General features: G+C 38.4%; 1 protein-coding gene across 4 annotated transcripts in view; it reads right to left on the bottom strand.

Annotated features, from left to right (window-relative positions):
• The window catches only part of ASCC2 (activating signal cointegrator 1 complex subunit 2), a 108439-nt gene that overhangs the window by 47282 nt on the left and 39942 nt on the right, over positions 1-21215 (bottom strand). For all 4 annotated transcript variants that reach the window (XM_033955074.1, XM_033955073.1, XM_033955076.1 and 1 more), the window contains 3 exons: positions 14660-14727; positions 10508-10618; positions 10065-10177 (listed from right to left, as the gene is read on the bottom strand). In XM_033955074.1, the coding sequence (XP_033810965.1) occupies positions 10065-10177; positions 10508-10618; positions 14660-14727 (292 nt within the window). The remainder of the gene's footprint in view (positions 1-10064; positions 10178-10507; positions 10619-14659; positions 14728-21215) is intronic.

Here is a 21215-nt window from a genome sequence, read left to right as displayed (position 1 = left end):
GAGTATGATACCTATTTATTTTCAGGGGTCCTTTTATAAGAAGCTTAATAGAATTTTAACAAAATTTCTTTGGCTTGGTAAAACACCTAGAATAGCTTTAGTAACCTTACAAAAATCAATTAAGGAGGGAGGGGTAAATTTTCCAAATTTCTATAGGTACCATCAAGCCTATATTTTACGTCAGGGTATGTATTGGATCCTCCCAGAACTTATAGATAATGCACCAGATTGGTTATATTTGGAATGGCGCCTTATGTTTCCCCTAAATTTAGTTCATTTACCAAGTATTAATATACCTAAAAGATACAGAGAAAATAAAATAATAATGGATACTTGGAAAACATTGAGATTTATAGATAAATTAACACCCATCCCAATATATAAATCAACTAATCAATCCATATGGATAAACTCCAAGATCAAAATAGGCGGAGCCCAAATCCTTTGGAAGAACTGGATTATTGCAGGAATTAGATCTCTAGATGATATTATTTCAGAAGGTAAACTGCTGGATTTTTCACAATTGCAACATAGATTTGGTCTTAATAAAACACAAAGTTTTAAATGGTTGCAATTGAAGCAGGCCATTCAGGTTGGGTTCCCTGAATGGAAATCATTAAACAATCAATATAGTTTAAAATTCTTATGCTTTAAAACAGACTTCCTGGGACATCAAGCCGCACTGTGGTATAAATTAATATCTGGATATTTGAATAAAAAACCAAAAAATGGTCTAAGAGACATTTGGAGCATTGAGATTGGACATCAAATTAATGCATCTCAATGGCCACTGATTTGGTCTTGGAGAATGGGATGTACAGTGTCAGCATCTATGAGACAAACATGGTTCTTTTTATTACATAGAGCTTTTTGGACCCCTACTCGTTTACAAAAACTAGACAGTTCTAAATCTAATAGATGCTGGCACTGTAATCTAGAACCAGGGACATTAGATCATTTATTATACTACTGTCCTTATATTAAAATATTTTGGAATTCAATTTGGCCACAAATTAATAAATTAATGGAAAATCATATTGCAATATCATATGATACAATTTTATTTGGAACAATGATGAGAAAAAAAAGTCAAATTTCACCAGAAAATAATAAACTTTTATTAATTATGACAGGGGTTGCCATTCAACATATAACTAACAATTGGAAAAATTACAACAACCTAAACTACACATTTTGGTGGAATACAATATGCCATGTTTTTAAAATGGAAAGATCAATATCAATACAAAAGGGAACATATAATAAATTTATAAAAATATGGGGGCCATTGACAAAATTCTGTAATGATTAAATAATAGAATACTTTTTCTTCCTTTCTTCTTTTAGAGATTTTCTTATGACACACATATAGGGGGGGTAAGGAAAACAATTTATATATAATATATTATAATATATGATACAAAATGTAACAAATGATTAAGGGATAATAGAAGGGTGGGGGGAGGGAAAATGAATAAAATTTATCTAGAATATATTGTTTTAGATATAAATATGTTATTGAATAATTATTAATTGTATTCTATTATGTTATATACTTTTATAAAATTTGAAAATATTATATTAAAGTGGTGAAGGGGTGGGGGGAGGGGGAAGGGGAAAATCAAATTCAGACATACATTGTGTTAGATATAAAAGTGATACTATGCATGTATCAAATGTATTTTATTATTCTGTACACTTTTTATGAAATTTGAAAATAAAAATATAATGGAAAAAAAAAAGAAGTCGCATTTTCAACGGCTGTTGAAATATTTTTTTTCATTCGCCTTCCCGCTCGCGTAAACTTTTTCGGGTTCTTTTTGCCCTTCCCTTTTTCTTTCTAAAAAAAAAAAAAAAAAAAAAACATTTTCTCTCGTTTTTGTCAAAGTTTTTAATTTGACCCGGCGGGGCCTACTGCCATCATCGAGGCCTCGGCCTTCGATTTGGCAGAAGCCGTTTTTACGTTCATGCCCCCCCAGCCCGGGTTCAAGAAGTGCCAGCGGTGTGCACGGCCTATTTCCCTGACAGACCCGCACAACTGGTGCCTTCAGTGTCTGGGTCCGGAACATCAGGCCTCTACCTGCACCCGCTGTGCCACTTTGAAAAAGCGGACTCTCAAAAATCGAGAGATACAGCAGAGACTGCTTTTCGGCACCGACATGTCCGACCCCGCGTCTTCGGCGCCGGTCTCGGTACCTGTTTCGTCGGCACCCACCTCATCGACGCCACGCGATACCGCGTCGACGTCGCAGCATGCAGGTAAGCCGGCTAAGAAGCCTTCCCCGCTGGAACGTCCTCCGGTCTCCATTGCAGAGAGCCCAATCCTGCCGACCGTGAGGCGCCCCTATTGAGGTGAGTCCCTCGACATCGGGCTCCTCATCTCCGGGGCGTCGAGCGGCACCGCAGGTACCGCAGAAGAAAAAAGCGGTACCGGTGCCCTCCCTTGATGATCGCATTGCGGCCATCTTGCAGGTACAGCTGAAGGAACAGCTCAAACAACTCCTTCCAGCTCTCCTGACACCGAGCCCTCCGGTATCGGTCCCCACTGAGCAACCGGTACCGATCGTGGAACAGTCAGTAGTGTCACCATCCACTCCTTCGGTACCGGTACACTTGACCTCATTGGCATCGATGCCTGTCCTCGCACCGGAGCCTAGGTCTCATCACCAATCGGTACAGACATCGGCTCCGGTGCGACCGATAACATCGCCCGGTACCGCGTCGGTGAGGTCGGGTAAGTCGGTACAGAAGTCCCGACACCGAGAACCATCCACCCCTGAGTCTCGGGACCGTGGTCCCCATGTTCGAGACCCTGATCTGTGGGGCGACTCTGAAGAACCTCTTCAGTCAGAAGGGGAGTGTTCATCAGAGGAAGACGAGCCTGTTCTGCAGGATATTTCCTCCAAACCTGATTCCACCTCTTTCTCTTCTTTTTTAAGAGATATGTGTGAATCTCTTTCCATTCCTTTGGAGGCTGAGTCTAAAAAGTCCAAAGCTTTTTTGGACGCTCTTGATTTTGACCAGCCTCCAAAGGAATTCTTGAAACTCCCTTTACATGACATCCTGAGGGAGACCTTCTACAAGAATCTGGAGACTCCTCTTACTATCCCGGGAGCCCCTCGCAAATTGGATTCCCTTTATAAAGTAATCCCTATTCCTGGTTTTGATAAACCACAGCTCTCTCATGAGTCTCTTCTTGTAGAATCCACCCTCAAGAAGTCCTTAGGAGCTAGTGTCTATGCCTCTGTCCCTCCTGGCAGAGAGGGTAAAGCCATGGACAAATTCGGTAAGCGACTTTACCAGAATGCGATGCTTGCTAATCGTTCTGGTAACTATGCTTTTCATTTTTCGTTTTATCTAAAGCATCTCCTTACCACCATGGCTTCCTTTGAGCAGTACCTTCCTGTGGGGAATCGTGAGGCTTTCCATCAGTGCTCTTCAGCTCTTTTCCAGCTCAGGAAATTCATGGTAAGGTCTATATATGACACTTTTGAGCTTACCTCTAGAGCAACAGCCATATCTGTAGCCATGCGCCGTTTGGCTTGGCTCAGAGTCTCTGAGCTTGATGTTAATCATCAAGACCGGTTGGCTAATGCCCCATGTTTAGGGGATGAGCTGTTCGGAGATTCTATGGACTCAACGACCCAGAAGCTCTCGGCTCATGAAACCCGCTGGGATACCCTTCTTAAGACCAAGAAGAAACCTCCGCCTTCTCGGCCATTCAGACAGCAAACGGCCTATCAGCGGCGTTTTGTGGCTCGCCCCTTGCAGCCTTCCACTCAGCAACCTAGGAGGCAGCGTCAACAACAGCGGCAAACACCTAGGCCTCAGCAGCAACAACCAGCTAAGCAGCCTCCTCCACAAAAATCGACTCAGCCCTTTTGACTTGATACTCGAGGGCATAGCCAGCGTTCAACCATCTCCTCTCCTCCCTCAACCGATAGGAGGACGACTGTCTTTCTTTCTCAGCCGGTGGGAAGTTATCACTTCGGACCAGTGGGTCCTCAACATCATCCGCCACGGCTACTCTCTCAACTTTCACACCCTTCCGGGCCAAAGTCTACCAAAAGAGTCTGCTTTGCACACTCCTCAATCTGCCCTCCTTTGTCAGGAGGTTCAGTCCCTCCTGCTTCTGAACGCCATAGAGGAAGTTCCTCTGGACCAAAGAGGGCAAGGATTCTACTCCCGGTATTTTCTAGTCCCCAAGAAAACAGGAGACCTCAGACCAATTCTAGATCTGCGAGATCTCAACAAATGTTTGGTCAAAGAAAAATTCAAGATGCTATCTCTAGCTACGCTTTATCCTCTCCTCGATCACAACGACTGGCTATGCTCTCTCGATCTCAAAGAGGCCTACACTCACATTCCAATTCATCCGGCCTCCAGACAGTACCTTCGCTTCATGATAAATCACTGTCATTACCAATACAGAGTGCTCCCCTTCGGTCTTGCCTCCTCTCCAAGAGTGTTCACAAAATGTCTGGTAGTGGTGGCAGCGTTTCTACGCTCCCACCACCTTCAGGTTTTTCCCTACCTGGACGATTGGTTAATCAAGGCCATTTCATCTCAGACTGTTCTTCTGGCCACCAACCAGACCATCTTTTTTCTACAACTACTGGGGTTCGAAATCAATATACCCAAGTCTCACCTTCTGCCTACGCAGAAACTTCAATTCATTGGAGCGGTACTGGACACGGTCCAGATGAGAGCCTTCTTGCCGGACAACCGTCTTCACAACCTCCAATCGCTCTGTCAGCAGGTGCTCTCCCAGCACTCCATTTCGGCAAAGCAGATGATGATTCTCTTGGGTCACATGGCCTCCACAGTTCATGTCACACCCCTGGCACGGCTTCACCTGCGCACTCCCCAATGGACCCTGGCTCTCCAGTGGTCTCAAGCGACAGACTCTTGCTCACGACACATATCTGTGACATCGTCTCTTCGTCAGTCTCTGCAATGGTGGTTGATATCCTCAAATCTCTCCAGGGGCCTTCTGTTCCATCTGCCTCCTCATCATCTGGTCATCACCACCGACGCCTCCCCTTATGCATGGGGAGCCCATCTGAACGAGTTCCAAACTCAGGGCCTTTGGACTCCTCAGGAAAAGAAGCATCACATCAATTTCCTGGAACTCAGGGCAATGTTCTATGCCCTCAAGGCCTTCCAACACCTTCTATTTCCTCAAGTCCTTCTGATTTGCACAGACAACCAAGTGGCCATGTACTACATCAACAAGCAAGGGGGAACGGGCTCTCGCCTCTTATGCCAGGAAGCCCAGAGAATCTGGTCTTGGGCATCCTCGCGCCGCTTATTCCTGAAAGCGATTTATATTCAAGGAGAACAGAACTTCCTAGCGGACAAGCTCAGCAGAGTTCTCCAACCCCACGAATGGACTCTCGACCCATCGACTCTACAGTCCATCTTTGCACAATGGGGCACTCCTCAGGTGGACCTTTTTGCAGCTCCTCACAATCATCAGTTGCCCCAATTCTGCTCCAGACTTTACTCTCCTCACCGTCTGGCAGCAGATGCATTTCTTCTGGATTGGTCCAATCTGTTCCTTTATGCTTTCCCTCCTCTGCCTCTCATGCTTCGGACCTTGTTCAAACTAAAGAGGGAACGGGCCACCATGATCCTGATTGCTCCACGGTGGCCCAGACAACATTGGTTCTCCCTTCTACTTCAACTCAGTTCCAGGGATCCATTTCTACTTCCACTGTTTCCATCTCTGCTTACACAGGATCAGGAAACCCTCCTCCATCCCAACCTGCAATCTCTACACCTGACAGCTTGGTATCTCTCGGGCTGACTTCAACTGATCTTTTGCTGTCTCAGCCTGTTCGCTCCATCCTGGACGCCTCCAGGAAACCAGCCACTCTACAATGTTACCATCAAAAGTGGACGAGGTTTTCTTCTTGGTGTCTCCTACATCATCATGACCCCAAGTCTCTTGCAGTGGAACCTCTATTGGATTATCTGCTTTCTCTGTCTACTTCTGGTCTCAAGTCTACTTCCATCAGAGTTCATCTCAGTGCCATTACGGCCTTTCATGAGCCGGTCCAGGGGAAACTCCTTTCAGCTCATCCCCTGGTCTCCAGATTCATGCGAGGTCTTTTCAATCTGAAACCACCTCTCAAAGCACCTCCGGTGATCTGGGATCTGAACGTGGTTCTCTCCGCCTTGATGAAGCCTCCATTCGAACCCTTGGCTACTACCTCTTTCAAGTTTCTCACTTGGAAGGTACTTTTTCTTATTGCTCTCACCTCTGCCAGGAGGGTCAGTGAGCTCCATGCACTAGTTTCTGATCCACCTTTCACTGTCTTTCATCACGACAAGGTGGTTCTACGTACACATCCAAAGTTTCTCCCTAAGGTTGTTTCTGAGTTCCATCTCAACCAATCTATTGTTCTACCTGTTTTTTTCCCTAAACCTCACTCCCATCCCGGGGAACAGGCTCTTCATACTTTGGACTGTAAGCGGGCTTTAGCTTACTATTTAGACCGCACTAAGCCCCACAGATCATCTCCCCAACTTTTTCTGTCCTTTGATCCGAATAAATTGGGACGTCCTGTTTCTAAACGTACGCTATCTAATTGGCTTGCTGCGTGCATTTCATTCTGCTATGCTCAGTCCGGACTGACACTGGAAGGTTCTGTCACGGCACATAGAGTTAGAGCTATGGCAGCATCTGTAGCTTTCCTCCGTTCCACGCCCATTGAGGAAATCTGCAAAGCTGCTACGTGGTCCTCAGTCCATACTTTTACATCTCATTACTGTCTGGATGCTTTCTCCAGACGGGATGGACATTTCGGCCAATCTGTTTTACAAAATTTGTTTTCCTAATGGCCAACCTTCCCTCCATCCCTCTTTTTGTTAGCTTGGAGGTCACCCATCAGTCAAGAATATGCTGCCTGCTTGTCCTGGGATAAAGCACAGTTACTTACCGTAACAGGTGTTATCCAGGGACAGCAGGCAGATATTCTTGCGTCCCACCCACCTCCCCGGGTTGGCTTCTTAGCTGGCTTATCTTAACTGAGGGACCGCGCGTCGGGGTCGGGCGGGAAGGCACTCGCGCATGCGCGGTGCGGTCTCTAGAACTTTCCAAGTTCTTAGAGTACAATCACTCTAAAAGTGTCCGTACCGGGGCTCCGTCGGTGCCGTCACCCATCAGTCAAGAATATCTGCCTGCTGTCCCTGGATAACACCTGTTACGGTAAGTAACTGTGCTTTTTGTGATGATTAAACACCAGTTATTTTATTTTATTGAAATATACACCATGAATAATAGGAAGGGGGAAGGTTTTTTATTTTATTGTGTATAATATTAATAATAATGGGAAGGGGGTGGGATATGGGTTTATATATATATATATATATATATATATATATATATATATAATTGTTGTTTTTCTTGATAGACTTACAAGTGATGTTTTCAATAATATGTATGAGATTAAATTGTACACTTGTTGAATGATTAAAAATGAATAAAGATTTATAAAAAAAAAAAAGAGAACAGGACTTAGGGACATTTGGAGTATTGAGATTGGACAGACAATTTCTGCACCTCAATGGCAAAAATTTTGGTCCTGGAGGATACGTTCTACAAGGTCAGCATCTATGAGTCAAACATGGATGTTTTTGTTACACAGAGTTTTATGGACCCTACGCGATTACAAAAAGTAGATAGTACTTGATCTAATAGATGCTGGCATTGTAAGATAGAAGTGGGGACATTAGATCATTTAATATTCTTTTGTCCCTGTATAAATGCTTTCTGGAAAATAATTTGGCCCCAAATTAATAATTTATTAGAAAATCATGTTGGACTCTCATACGATAAAATATTATTTGGAACAGCAATGAGAACTTAAAGTCCGATTTCTGCAAACAATAATAAACTTTTATTGATATTAACAGGGGTCGCCATACAGCAAATTACTCAAAACTGGAAAGATTACACTAAATTAAATTACACTTTTTGGTGGAACTCAATTTGTCATATCTACAAAATGGAAAAAGTGATGGCGTTACAACAGGGGTATATTCATAAGTTTAATAAAATTTGGGGACCATTGGCTAATTTCTCTAATGATTAGATATCATAGCACATGGATAGAACATATAGGGGGGTTAGGGAGGGTAAACTATTGTAAGGGTATTCTGAATTAAAATTCTGATAAAAGGGGTTTCTTTACTTTACAATATAAGAGTAATTGTTTGAAATTTCAAGTGTTTTTTAAAAATTGTATGTAATACATATATTTCTCCCTGGACAGGGATCTTACAGCCACACAAGAAGGTGACGTCCCCGTGACAGAGCCGACCCGGCAGTCTAAAAGCTGCAAAGCTAAAGAGCTTTGCTCATGTGCCAGCCCTCCCGCCCGAAAGTATCCCACCTGGCCCCTATATAAGCACACCCCCCAACCGGCAAACACAGTTTTAAAAGTTTCCGCGATATTCTCCGACTCGGTGTGCTTATATAGGGGCCAGGTGGGATACTTTCGGGCAGGAGGGCTGGCACATGCGCAAAGCTCTTTAGCTTTGCAGCTTTTAGACTGCCGGGTCGGCTCCGTCACGGGGACGTCACCTTCTTGTGTGGCTGTAAGATCCATCTGTCCAAGGAGAACTACCGTTACAGGTAAGCAACTTCTATTTCACTTGATGTAAGAAATAAAAAAGAATAAAGAAGTTTAAAAAAAAAAAAGTTTCAGTTTACTGATTTTAACTCTACTTTATTCATTGCATCTATGTTTATATTTGGTCTTAAGTTGAAATATACCTGCTCTACACCGCCTTGGGTAAATCTTCATAAAGGCGGTTAATAAATTCCAATAAATACATACACTGAGGAGAAAAGAGGCTTTCTCTGTTAAGTGGGAAGCTTCTGCACATACCAAAACAAGTTTACAACTTGTTATTCCTCTGGGGAAAGCTCTGGCATGCGGGCAATGCCAGATGACATCACCATGGATTGGGCCTGCATTCCTCTATTTGCCTCCAAAGAAATGTTTACTTAGTAAGACTGGTTAGTGGTTGGCTGGGTAATATTTCCCTTTGCTTTTACTTTTTTGTAGTTTGTTGTTTTGTTGTGTTTACCTAATACAAATAAGAATTTCATTTAAAAAGAACTGGAAGAGGAAAAAGGGAGATGGAATATGGAATATAAAAAAAAGCTCCATGTAGAAGCTATAATAAGATAATCAGTTAGAAAAGCCATAGTGCTGACTGAGTCATGAAGATAGCTTTCCTGAAAAAAGTTAAATGGTCTGTATCAGACCTGAATAATGGCGCTGATACAGACCATTTAACTTTTTTCAGGAAAGCTATCTTCATGGCTCAGTCAAATTTGCGGTTCACGAATCGTAGTCTCACTCATTCGTGGTCTGCTCCAACCGCCTCTTCCTGTAGTAAAGTCGGGCTATACCAATCAGGAGTTGCATGTCAAAGCAGCTCCTGATTGGTGTAGGCTAACTTTACGACAGGAAGAGGCAGTTGGAGCAGACCGTGAGTGATTTTCTTCACCCGCCGGCGCTCCAGCTGCCCTCTCTTGCCTCCTCTGACTTTTGACAGGTGAAAAACCACATTTGTGGTTTTTGGAAATTCACGGGAGTTCCTGGAACGGAACCCCCGCAAATTTCGGGGGAGTACTGTATTTTGTAAGGAATACAACTGTGAGGCGATACACACATTACGCTTGGCCTCTTATGGCCAAGGATGAGGAGGATGTTAGTAACAGCAAACTCCTGACAGCTAGTAGCCACTATGTCCTACCCCTCTTGCTTCCTATATTTGGCTACTGCTTTAACTGTAACTTAGGATGTTTACCTATGTTGATTTTCCCATTAAGTATCGTGAATGTATCTTTCGCTGATCTTGACCTGTCTCTAGGTTGTTTGTATTTGTACCCTCACCGATTATGCAAGGTCATTAGTTAATTTTGTTAACCACATTGAACTCCACAGAGTATCACGGTATACAAATAAAATGTTATCCTATGTATGTCAGCCTGCACCATAGTGAGGATTATAAAAGGTCACACAAGATATGGATTATAGTGTTACCTGGAAAGAAAGTCATGTTTTTGGAAGTTCTGACTCGCTTGCGGGAAGATATCCAAAAATGCCCAGAGGGTGGTACTGGTATCACATAGGTAGAATACCACGTCTTTCAACTCCTAACAGACACCAAGAAGAATAAAGTCACACCCAGCTTCAAAGATATCATTCCCTCTTTAACATGAGTTCAATCATGCCTGCTTATGGCCAGAAAGAAAATACAAGAGTGTAACTCCTTGGTCTTGGGCCACGTTTTCAGGATAACCTTAATGAATATGCATGAAAGAAATCGGCATGCAGTTCCTCCACGGTATGCAAATCTCCCTCAGGCATATTCATTAATATCGAACTAAATACCTGATTTGTTGGGAAATCTGGAGTGAAGATCAAGGCTGTAGCCTATTAAAGAGGAAGTGGTTAGATTAAGTAGTCTTATTCCTTGCCCTCACCTGGAGAGCCATACCACTGGGCGACATTCTGCCCTTCTCTTCCAGTTTCTGGGGCTCTGCTGATGATCCGTCCTGTTGTAAACCGCATTTGTTCAGAATATTGCTGAACACCTAAACATTATAGAAAGATGATAAAGATGACTCAATACCTCCATTCCTAACTGATGGAACTCAAAGGTGTCCCCCAGTACAACCTAATGGACTCCTACTGTAACTCCCCCCAGTATAAACATAAGAACATAAGAAGCGCCATCTCCGGATCAGACCCTCGGTCCATCAAGTCTGGCAATCCACACACGCGGAGGCCCCGCCAGGTGTACATCTGGCGTAATTTTTAGTCACCCATATCCTTCTATGCCTCTCGTAAAGAGATGTACATCTATTTGCTTTTGAAACCTAGGACGGTCGATTCCGCGATAACCTCCTCCAGGAGAGCATTCCAGGTGTCAACCACTCTCTGCATGAAGCAGAACTTCCTGATATTTGTCCTGAACTTGTCCCCCCTTAGCTTCATTCCGTGTCTTCTTGTCCGTGTCAAATTGGACAATGTAAATAATTTTTTCTGCTCTATTTTATCGATTCCTTTCAGTATTTTGAAGGTCTCGATCATATCCCCTCGCAGTCTCCTTTTCTCAAGGGAGAACAATCCCAGTACAACCTAATGAATTCCTACTGTAACTCATGTTTAGACCTGCAACGCAAAGCTGTACTACCTTTATGTTATGTCTGTATTTGAAATGCTGCATTCAACTATGCTATGTTTGCTAAGTCTGCATGTCCTGTCTATATTGTGAATGTACTCTTGTAATCTGTTCCAGGTTCATTTGGGAGGACGGGCTAAAGAAATGAATAAATAAATATAAATAAACCTTTGGTGCTCCTTCCTCAGAGCCATAATAGATGATCCTAATGGTGATTCCTATGAAAACAGATTGCTAGGATGCTCCTTTCCTGTATACCAGGGGTCTCAAAGTCCTTCCTCGAGGGCCGCAATCCAGTCGGGTTTTCAGGATTTCCCCAATGAATATGCATGAGATCTATGTGCATGCACTGCTTTCAATGCATATTCATTGGGGAAATCCTGAAAACCCGACAGGATTCCGGCCCTCGAGGACCGTAGTTGCCCATCCCTGACATAGACACTCAAATCTAAGGGTCTCAAAGTCCCCCCTCGGGGGCCGCAATCCAGTCGGGTTTTCAGGATTTCCCCAATTAATATGCATGAGATCTATGTGCACGCACTGCTTTCAATGCATATTCATTGGGGAAATCCTGAAAACCCGACTAGATTGCAGCCCTCAAGGAGGGACTCTGAGATCTCTGCTGTATACCACATAGAATATACTACCAGAAGGCTCCTTCTAAGACATGGACACAAAGCCATCGTTCACTACCAACAGCATTTAAGATAATGCCTAAAGAGATGCTTATATAGATGATCTTGGCAAGTCATTTAGTGAAAAGGCCATTCTAGAGCAGTACAAGAAACAGAATAGGCAAGGGAAGATTGGCTTCATTAGCATCTATGAGACAGACTTGGTTTTTTTTGTTGCATAAAGCTTTATGGACCCCAGTTCGTTTACAGAAGTTGGATAGTTCAAGGTCCAATAGATGCTGGCATTGTGGTTTAGAAGCTGGGACATTAGACCATTTAATATTTTTCTGTCCCTATATAAATGCCTTTTGGAAGTTAATTTGGTCCCAAATTAATTCATTGTTAGAAAATCATGTTGCCCTTTCATATGATACTATATTATTTGGTACATCAATGAGATTTAAAAGCCAAATTTCAGCGAATAATAATAAACTTTTATTAATATTAACAGGGGTCGCCATTCAGCAGATTACAGGAAATTGGAAAGATTATACTAAACTAAATTATACTTTTTGGTGGAATTCAGTATGCCATATTTATAAAATGGAAAGGGTGCTTGCTATACAACAAAGTAATTATAATAAATTTAAAAAGATTTGGGGGCCACTGATAATTTATTCTAATGATCAGACATCTTAAACACCTCAATATTGGAAGAGGGAGGGTGGGAGTATGAATGATAAGAATTGATAATTGTTAATTATTAGTATATGGGAGGGAGGGGTGGGATTCTTTTATATTTATGTATTTGGAAGATTACAAATAAGATTGTCAAGTGATTAATTAATATATTTCTTTCTTTTTTTTTTTTTTTTTAATTTTTATTTATTAAATTTCCAATTTTACAACAATTGAATCACAAGTAATATAATTAATTACTATATATCATTGTATCTATCATTAATATAATTTAATTTATAAACAGTATATATTATAAATTATATATAATCAAAAGTTGTAATTCCCTCCCCATTTTTACAATTAATAATTCCAAAAATTATGCATAACCCACCCCATTCCTATATAAGTATTGCGAATGTGCTAAGAAGTCTAATCATTAGAATAATTAGTCAATGGTTGCCAAATTTTCTTGAAATTATGAAGATTCCCATTTTGTAGTGCTAATACTTTTTCCATTTTGTAGATATGACAGACAGAGTTCCACCAGAACGTATAATTTAATTTGGTATAATCTTTCCAATTTTGAGTAATTTGTTGCATGGCGACTCCTGTCAATATTAATAGCAGCTTGTTATTATTTGCTGAAATCGGACTCTGAGTTCTCATTGCAGTGCCAAATAGTATGGTGTCATATGAGAGTCCTACGTGATTTTCTAGTAATTTGTTAATTTGGGGCCAAATCAGATTCCAAAAGGCATTTACACAGGGACAAAAAAAAATTAAATGATCTAACGTCCCTATTTCTATTTTACAATGCCAGCATCTATTGGATCTAGTATTATCTATTTTTTGCAGGCGCGTAGGGGTCCATAACACTCTATGTAATAAAAACATCCATGTTTGACTCATAGATGCTGACTTTGTAGATCTTAATCTCCAGGACCAAAATCGTGGCCATTGAGATGCAGAAATTGTCTGTCCAATCTCAATACTCCAAATATCCCTAAGACCAGTTTTCTTTTTTTTATTTAAAAATCCATATATCAATTTGTACCATTTTGCGGCTTGGTGTCCCAAGAAATCCGCCTGGAAACATAAAACCGGCAGACTATATTGAGTATTAAGATTTTTCCATTCAGAGAACCCTACCTGAATGGCCTGCTTCAATTGCATCCATTTAAAGTATTGTGATTTATTTAAGCCAAATTTATTTTGCAATTGTGAAAAACTAAGCAGTGAACCATCTGAAATGACATCATTTAATGTTCGTATTCCTGCACTTATCCATTGTTTCCAGACGATCTTAAATCCGCCAATTTTGATCCTGGAGTTTACCCAAATAGATTGATTTAGTGATTTACTAATTGGATCTGGTGATAGGTTATTAATATATCTTAATGTTTTCCAAGTGTCTATTAAAATTCTGTTATCTTTGTATTTTCTAGGCATTGTTATACTAATTAAATGATCTAAATGTAATGGGAACAGGAGCCGCCATTCTAAATATAGCCAATCTGGTACATTTTCCATGAGATCTGGGAGGATCCAATACATACCCTGTCTTAGAATATAGGCTTGATGGTACCTATAAAAATTTGGAAAATTTACCCCTCCCTCCACAATTGGTCTTTGTAAAGATACTAAAGCTATTCTGGATCTTTTCCCAAACCAAACAAATTTTGTAATAATATTGTTTAATTTTTTATAAAATCCGCCTGGGAACATAAAACCTGCAGACTATATTGAGTATTAAGATTTTTCCATTCAGGGAACCCTACCTGAATGGCCTGCTTCAATTGCATCCATTTAAAATATTGTGATTTATTTAAGCCAAATTTATATTTCTGATGGATTATTGTACACTTGTTGTAATTTTTGGAAACGAATAAAGATTTATTTAAAAAAAAGGCATTTGAAAACCGCCCATCCTGTATGTACATAAAAACAAGCAGTGTGTTCCAAATTGTGATTTTACCTGTGTTTTGTAGATGTTCACTGAATACAATTAGGCAAGGGAAGGGGATGCACACTTGTTTTGTGTTTTGGCCATTAAAGGGACCCAAATTTTTGCAAGGACTTCTTCATGGTACAAAGTCCATAAGTAAAAGTACCCATGGACTTTGCATCTGTCTGCAGAGTCCAGTCAAAGTATTCACCTGGAGGATCGTGGGCACCGTCTCATCCAGGTCAGTGTAGTAATTTGGCTGCTGGGTGAAGACGTTTCCTGCAAAGAGAAAGAACACTTCAAACGTCCAGCACAACAAAGAAACAAACGACAGAGTAAACTAACTTTCAAGTCATGTAGTTTTTCCTTAAGACTCCGAATTAGAAAAGAGTCTCGTGCCTCATGAAAGAATGTATTGCATCAGCATCTCCAGGCTACTATCAATAAGGATCGCAAGAATGCTGTTAATAGCCTTCTTGGTTGCAGTCCCTATTTATAGAACAAAGTAGAAATCTGGACTGTTGGATGCTAAATGGTTCAGGATGTGGTTGAAACATTCCTTTTTAATGACGCTTACTCACGATGTTAAAAATGAATGCTATGTTTGCATTTTATGTTTAGTTGTTAGTGTGCTATGTGTAATTTTATGTAACTACAAAGGATGGTAATTATTTTTTTTTTAATAATTCTTTATTCATTTTCATATTTTACATGAAGTGTACAAAATATTGAGTTACAACTAATGAATACACAATATCACTTTTATATCTATTACATAATATTCTGAACAAATTTTTTTATCCCCTCTCCCACCCCCCACCCTTCAAGTACTTTCCAATCACCTTATACATATTGTATACCATATTATAACATGTTATGTAAAATTATTTTCACTACCCCCCTCCATGTGTGCCATAAATAAGACAAGAAAAAGAAGAAAAGAAGAAGATAAATCCTACTATTCATTCAGTACAATACTTTGTCAATGGTCCCCATATTTTTATAAATTTAGGATATGTCCCTCTTTGTATTGCTATTACTCTTTCCATTTTGAATATATGACAAATTGTATTCCACCAAAATGTATAATTAAGGTTACTATGATTCTTCCAGTTATTAGTTATATGCTGAATGGCAACCCCTGTCATGACTAGTAAAAGCTTGTTATTTTCTGGTGAAATTTGACTTTTTTTCTCATCATCATTCCAAATAACACTGTATCATATGATATTGCTACATGATTTTCCATCAATTTATTAATTTGTGGCCAAATTGCATTCCAAAAACTTTTAATGTAGGGACAATGATATAATAAATGATCCAACGTCCCAGGTTCCAGATTACAGTGCCAGTATTTATTGGACTTAGAACTATCTAATTTTTGCAAACGTGTAGGGGTCCAAAAAGCTCTATGTAATAAAAAGAACCAAGTTTGTCTCATAGATGCTGACACTGTACATCTCATTCTCCAAGACCAAATTAGTGGCCATTGAGATGCAGTAATTTGATGCTTAATCTCAATGCTCCAAATGTCTCTTAGACCATTTTTTGGTTTTTTATTCAAATATCCAGATATTAATTTATACCACAATGCGGCTTGATGCCCTAGGAAGTCTGCTTGGAAGCATAAGAACTCTAAACTATATTGATTATTCAATGTTTTCCACTCAGGGAACCCAACCTGAATGGCTTGCTTCAATTGCAACCATTTAAAACTTTGTTTTTTACTAAGACCAAATCTATGTTGCAATTGTGAAAATTCCAGCAGTTTACCTTCCGAAATAACATCATTCAGAGATCTAATGCCTGCAATAATCCAGTCCTTCCAAAGGATTTGAGCTCCGCCAATTTTAATCTTGGAGTTTATCCATAAAGACTGATTAGTTGACTTGTTTATTGGGACAGGTGTTAATTTACTAATAAACCTCAACGTTTTCCAAGTATCCATTAATATCTTATTTTCTCTGTATCTTCTAGGCATGTTGATACTTGGAAGATGAACTTAATTTAGGGGAAACATAATGCGCCATTCCAAATATAACCAATCCGGTGCATTATCTATCAGTTCTGGGAGGATCCAATACATACCCTGACGTAAAATATAGGCTTGATGGTACCTATAAAAATTTGGAAAATTTACCCCTCCCTCCTTAATTGATTTTTGCAAAGATACCAAAGCTATTCTATGCGTTTTACCAAGCCAAAGAAATTTCGTTAAAATGCTATTAAGCTTTTTATAAAAGGACCCCTGAAAATAAATAGGTATCATACTCATTTGGTAGCAAACTACAGGCAAGATCATCATTTTAATAGTTTGAACTCTCCCCCACCAAGAAAGATGTAACGGATTCCATTGCTCACATAACTCTGTAACTCTTTTCAATACAAATTTTTCATTTTCTTTTACTGTATCTTCAATTGTATTTTTAACTTTAATGCCAAGATATTTAAGTCCTTCTTCTTTCCATATGAACGGAAAAGCGTCAAATAATCCTTTTACACAATGAACATTTAAAGGTATAAGTTCAGACTTACTCCAATTAATTTTATAACCTGAAAATTTGCCAAACATATCAATTAATTCCAATAGACAAGATAAGGTAGACTCTGGATTCCTCAAATAAAGTAAAATATCATCCGCATAAGCCGAAATTTTATATTCCATATCAGAATATGGAATACCCTGTATCCCCCTTGCTTGCTGTATTGCTAACAATAAGGGTTCTAATACAACATCAAATAACAAAGGAGATAAAGGACAACCTTGTCTAACTCCCCTCTGCAATTGAAAACCATCAGATATCATATTATTAATATTTAATCTTGCAATCGGGAAGCTATACAATGTTTTTACCATTTGTATAAATCCAGAACCTATACCAAACCATTCTAAAGCCTGATACATAAAATTCCATTCTACCCTATCAAACGCTTTTTCTGCATCCAAGGAAACTGTAAAAGCCGGTTCATCCATTTTTTTTGATAAATTTAACATATGAAACAATAATCTAGAGTTATTAGAGGAATGTCTTTTAGCAACGAAACCCGTCTGATGCGTGTCTATAATATGTGGGAGAGCTTTGGCTAATCTCAAAGCCAAAATTTTCGCCAAAAGTTTATTATCCACATTTATTAAAGATATAGGCCTGTAGTTTGAAACCAAAGTAGGATCTTTATTTGGCTTAGGCAAAACAATTACTATTGATTCAGCCATAGTACCTTTAATATCACCTTTTATAAGTTGTGTCTGATATAAATTTAGTAAATATGGGGAAAGGACATTTTGAAATGTTTTATAAAATTCTACTGTATAACCATCACCACCTGGAGTGGATCCAACTCTAAGAGATCTCAACGCTGTTTCTAATTCTTTTAATGATATAGGTTCATCTAAACTCCGTTTTATATGATCAGGAACCTTAGGTCCAATAATTAAATCTAAATTTTTACCATCTTTTTGCCTCTCCAAATAAGGCTCGGAAGAATACAGGTCCTTATAAAATTTTAGAAATTGCTTTAAAATTATATCCGTTTGATTGGTTATTTTACCATTATCATCTTTTATCCCATTAATGTTAGTTCTTCTTTTTTTTGCTTTAAGATAATTTGCCAATAATCTTCCCGCCTTATTAGAATTTCCAAAATACATTGCCTGTTTGGAAAACAAGTCTCTTCTTATCATTTTTGAAGCTAATTCGTTATATTTACCTTTTGCTTTCAAAAGAGCTTGTAATACATCATGTTCCCATTTGCTTACCAATTTAGTTTCTAGTATTTTAATTTCTTTTTCTAACTCTATATACTGTTTTTTAATCTGTTTCCTAACAAAAGCCGAATATGATATAATATGACCTCTCATAGTCGCTTTAAAAGCGTCCCATACATTTTCAATAGATGTATCTTCCACTAAATTAATTTGAAAGAAATCACTAATTTGTGTTTTAAAATTTTCCAAAAATTTTTCATCCACAAGCAATGCATTATCAAATCTCCAAAGAGGTCTTCTATTTTCTAATTGATCTAATTGTAAATCTATCCATACTCCCGCATGATCCGAAATGATAATGGGATCAATGGAAGCCTTAATCACTTGCTGCACCTTATGTGATGAAATAAAAATATAATCTATTCTTGAAAATGATTTATGAATCTTTGAACAAAATGAAAATTCCTGATCATTAAAATGAAGAATACGCCATATATCCTTCAAATCACATGATTGAACCAAATTATCTAAACCTAAAGATTTTATACTTTTACCTGGTTTTTTTATCCATTAATGGATCCATTACAGCATTAAAATCTCCAGCCACCATTAAATTAGAAGCAGCCAGTGGTAACAACATACTCTGCAATTTTTTAAAGAATTCTGATTAATTCGAATTAGGGGCATATATATTGAACAACGTCAGGGCATTATTTCCCATACTAATATCAACATGTAGCCATCTTCCATGTGGGTCCGAATTTACTATCTTAAAATTGGCCATACACTTTTTATTTATAAGAACTGCTACTCCTGCTTTTTTACCCTCTGCTGGAGCAAAAAAACATTCTTTCACCCACCCACCCGTTAGTTTCTGTGATTTCTTTATATTAAGATGGGTCTCCTGCAGACAATAAACATCCGCGTTTTGCTTCTTTAAAAATGATAAATACCTTTTTCCTTTTGATTACATGATTCAGGCCATTGACATTAATAGAAAATATCTTAAAAGACATAATATATTTTATACTCCTTATCATAATTTTCCTCTTCCCTTCTTCCATAACTAAGATCTAAAAAACTTCTCCCCATGGCACACATTCTTACCTCCAAATTACCCAATCCCTTATTAATCTTTTCCTTAATCATCCTAGTAATATCTTTAATACCCACCTTCTTCCCACCCCTCCCCCCCCCAATATAATGACTGCTTAAGGACACACATTGGACAGTAATCCCAACTTCCCCCCTCCCCCCCAGGCAACCAATATTTATTAATAACCCCTTTATCCTTTATTGAGACAAACTCACTACCTCTCCACAGTATATCTAATTATATCTCTCTTCTTTTTCCATTTTAAAGTAATTAATTTCTCTATCTATTATTTAACCTTTAGTCACATAACCATATTTATTTCCTAACATTCCATTAATGCATTTTTATCATTTCACCAATCTCTAATTCATTCCCCCAACATTTTATTTCATTCAAGAAAATTCTATCATAGTCATATATTTAATAAAAAGTATCATTTTCCTATATCTTATATTATCTAATCCATCTTCTCCTATCCTCCTTTAAATATCCAACAACAAATATCCATCTCTTCATATATTTCTGTTAAAAAAAAAATTCAATTTTATAAGTTTTTATCCCCTATTTGTATTTAAACATTTGTATTTCATTTTCAAAATAATTTTTCCCCCCCTTTTTATATTTCCTCTTCTCCAAATTAAATCCAATCTTTTTAAAACTATATTATCACAACATCAATCTTTACATTCCTTCAGCTACCAATAAATTCTTATGTATCTTTCTTTTATATTATTCATTTTCCTTTCCTTTACTTGCATTTAAATATCATATAACTTGTCCTTTCTATCATTAGTCCATTCTGCAATCTTTTCCTTATTGTCCTTTCATTCTTTACTTTCTCCTTTTCTGACTTATTAAATAAACTGAACTTTCATATTTATTTCTTATATCCAACCATCCACTCTTAAAGACTTTTGACTGCCAATTGTCATTCATTTTTTTTAAATAATATCCTTTTAGTCTATCAGTCCTGCTTTCTTCTTCTTCACATCTATTTATTTTCCTATTCAGTCTTCACTTTTCCTTTTGTGTTAATTTGTCCAGTCCTTTAATCCTTCTTGTTCATTCTTTACTCCAACCATCCATCTTTCAGTCTCCTAAAAGTTCAGTCTAATAACTTCACTTTAATGTCTTTCCAGTCTATCCTTCTTTCTACTTTCTTCTTTACATTCTTTTATTTTCTTTTTCACTTGTCCATTTTTATTTCCTGTTCTTTGTTGCATATTCTTCTTTTTCCAACAAACAAAAGTCCCATAGTTCTTTATATTTAATTTTTTGTTCAATATCCACCAATCCAGTCTTAGTATTTATCCCTTCATTTCAACACCCATTGTGCTAAAATGACATAGGTTCTGATTTTGAAAGAAAGGTCTTTAGTTTTTCCGGATCAACAAAATACAAAGATTTATCCCCACAAGATACCCTCATTTTTGCTGGGTAATATAACCCATACTTATATCCTTTTTCCTTTAATTGAGATCTCAGCTCAAGGAATTTCTTCCTAATATTTGCTGTATTTTTAGCAAAGTCTGGTAAAAACCATATTTTGGATCCTTTATAGTTTAAGTTTTTATCTTTTTTGGCAGCATTTAAAATTTCTATTGCTTGCTGGTATCTTAACATCTTGAATATTAATGGTCTTGGTCTCCCTTGATTTTCCAGACTCTTTATTGGAATCCTGTGTGCCCGTTCTATTGCCAAAGGCTGTTTGAAATCCAACTGCAATAATCTAGGAATTCAATTTTCTAAAAACTGTATTGCATTTTTCCCTTCCAAATTTTCCTGTATTCCAAAAAGTTTTATATTCTTTCTTCTTTCACGGTTTTCGTAATCTTCCAGCTGACTTTTCAATTGAATTATTTCCAAACTGTCATTTTTGCATCTTTTTCCTTCACATTCTAAGCTCTCCATTTTAACTTCTAACTTTGTTGTTCTTTTATTAGCTACTTCCATTTGTCTGTGTAT

This window comes from Geotrypetes seraphini, chromosome 8 (assembly GCF_902459505.1).
Source record: "Geotrypetes seraphini chromosome 8, aGeoSer1.1, whole genome shotgun sequence".
Classification (NCBI taxonomy): domain Eukaryota; kingdom Metazoa; phylum Chordata; class Amphibia; order Gymnophiona; family Dermophiidae; genus Geotrypetes; species Geotrypetes seraphini.
The sequence above is the reverse complement of the archived record's forward strand: the minus strand, read 5'-3'. Positions and strand labels throughout refer to the sequence as shown.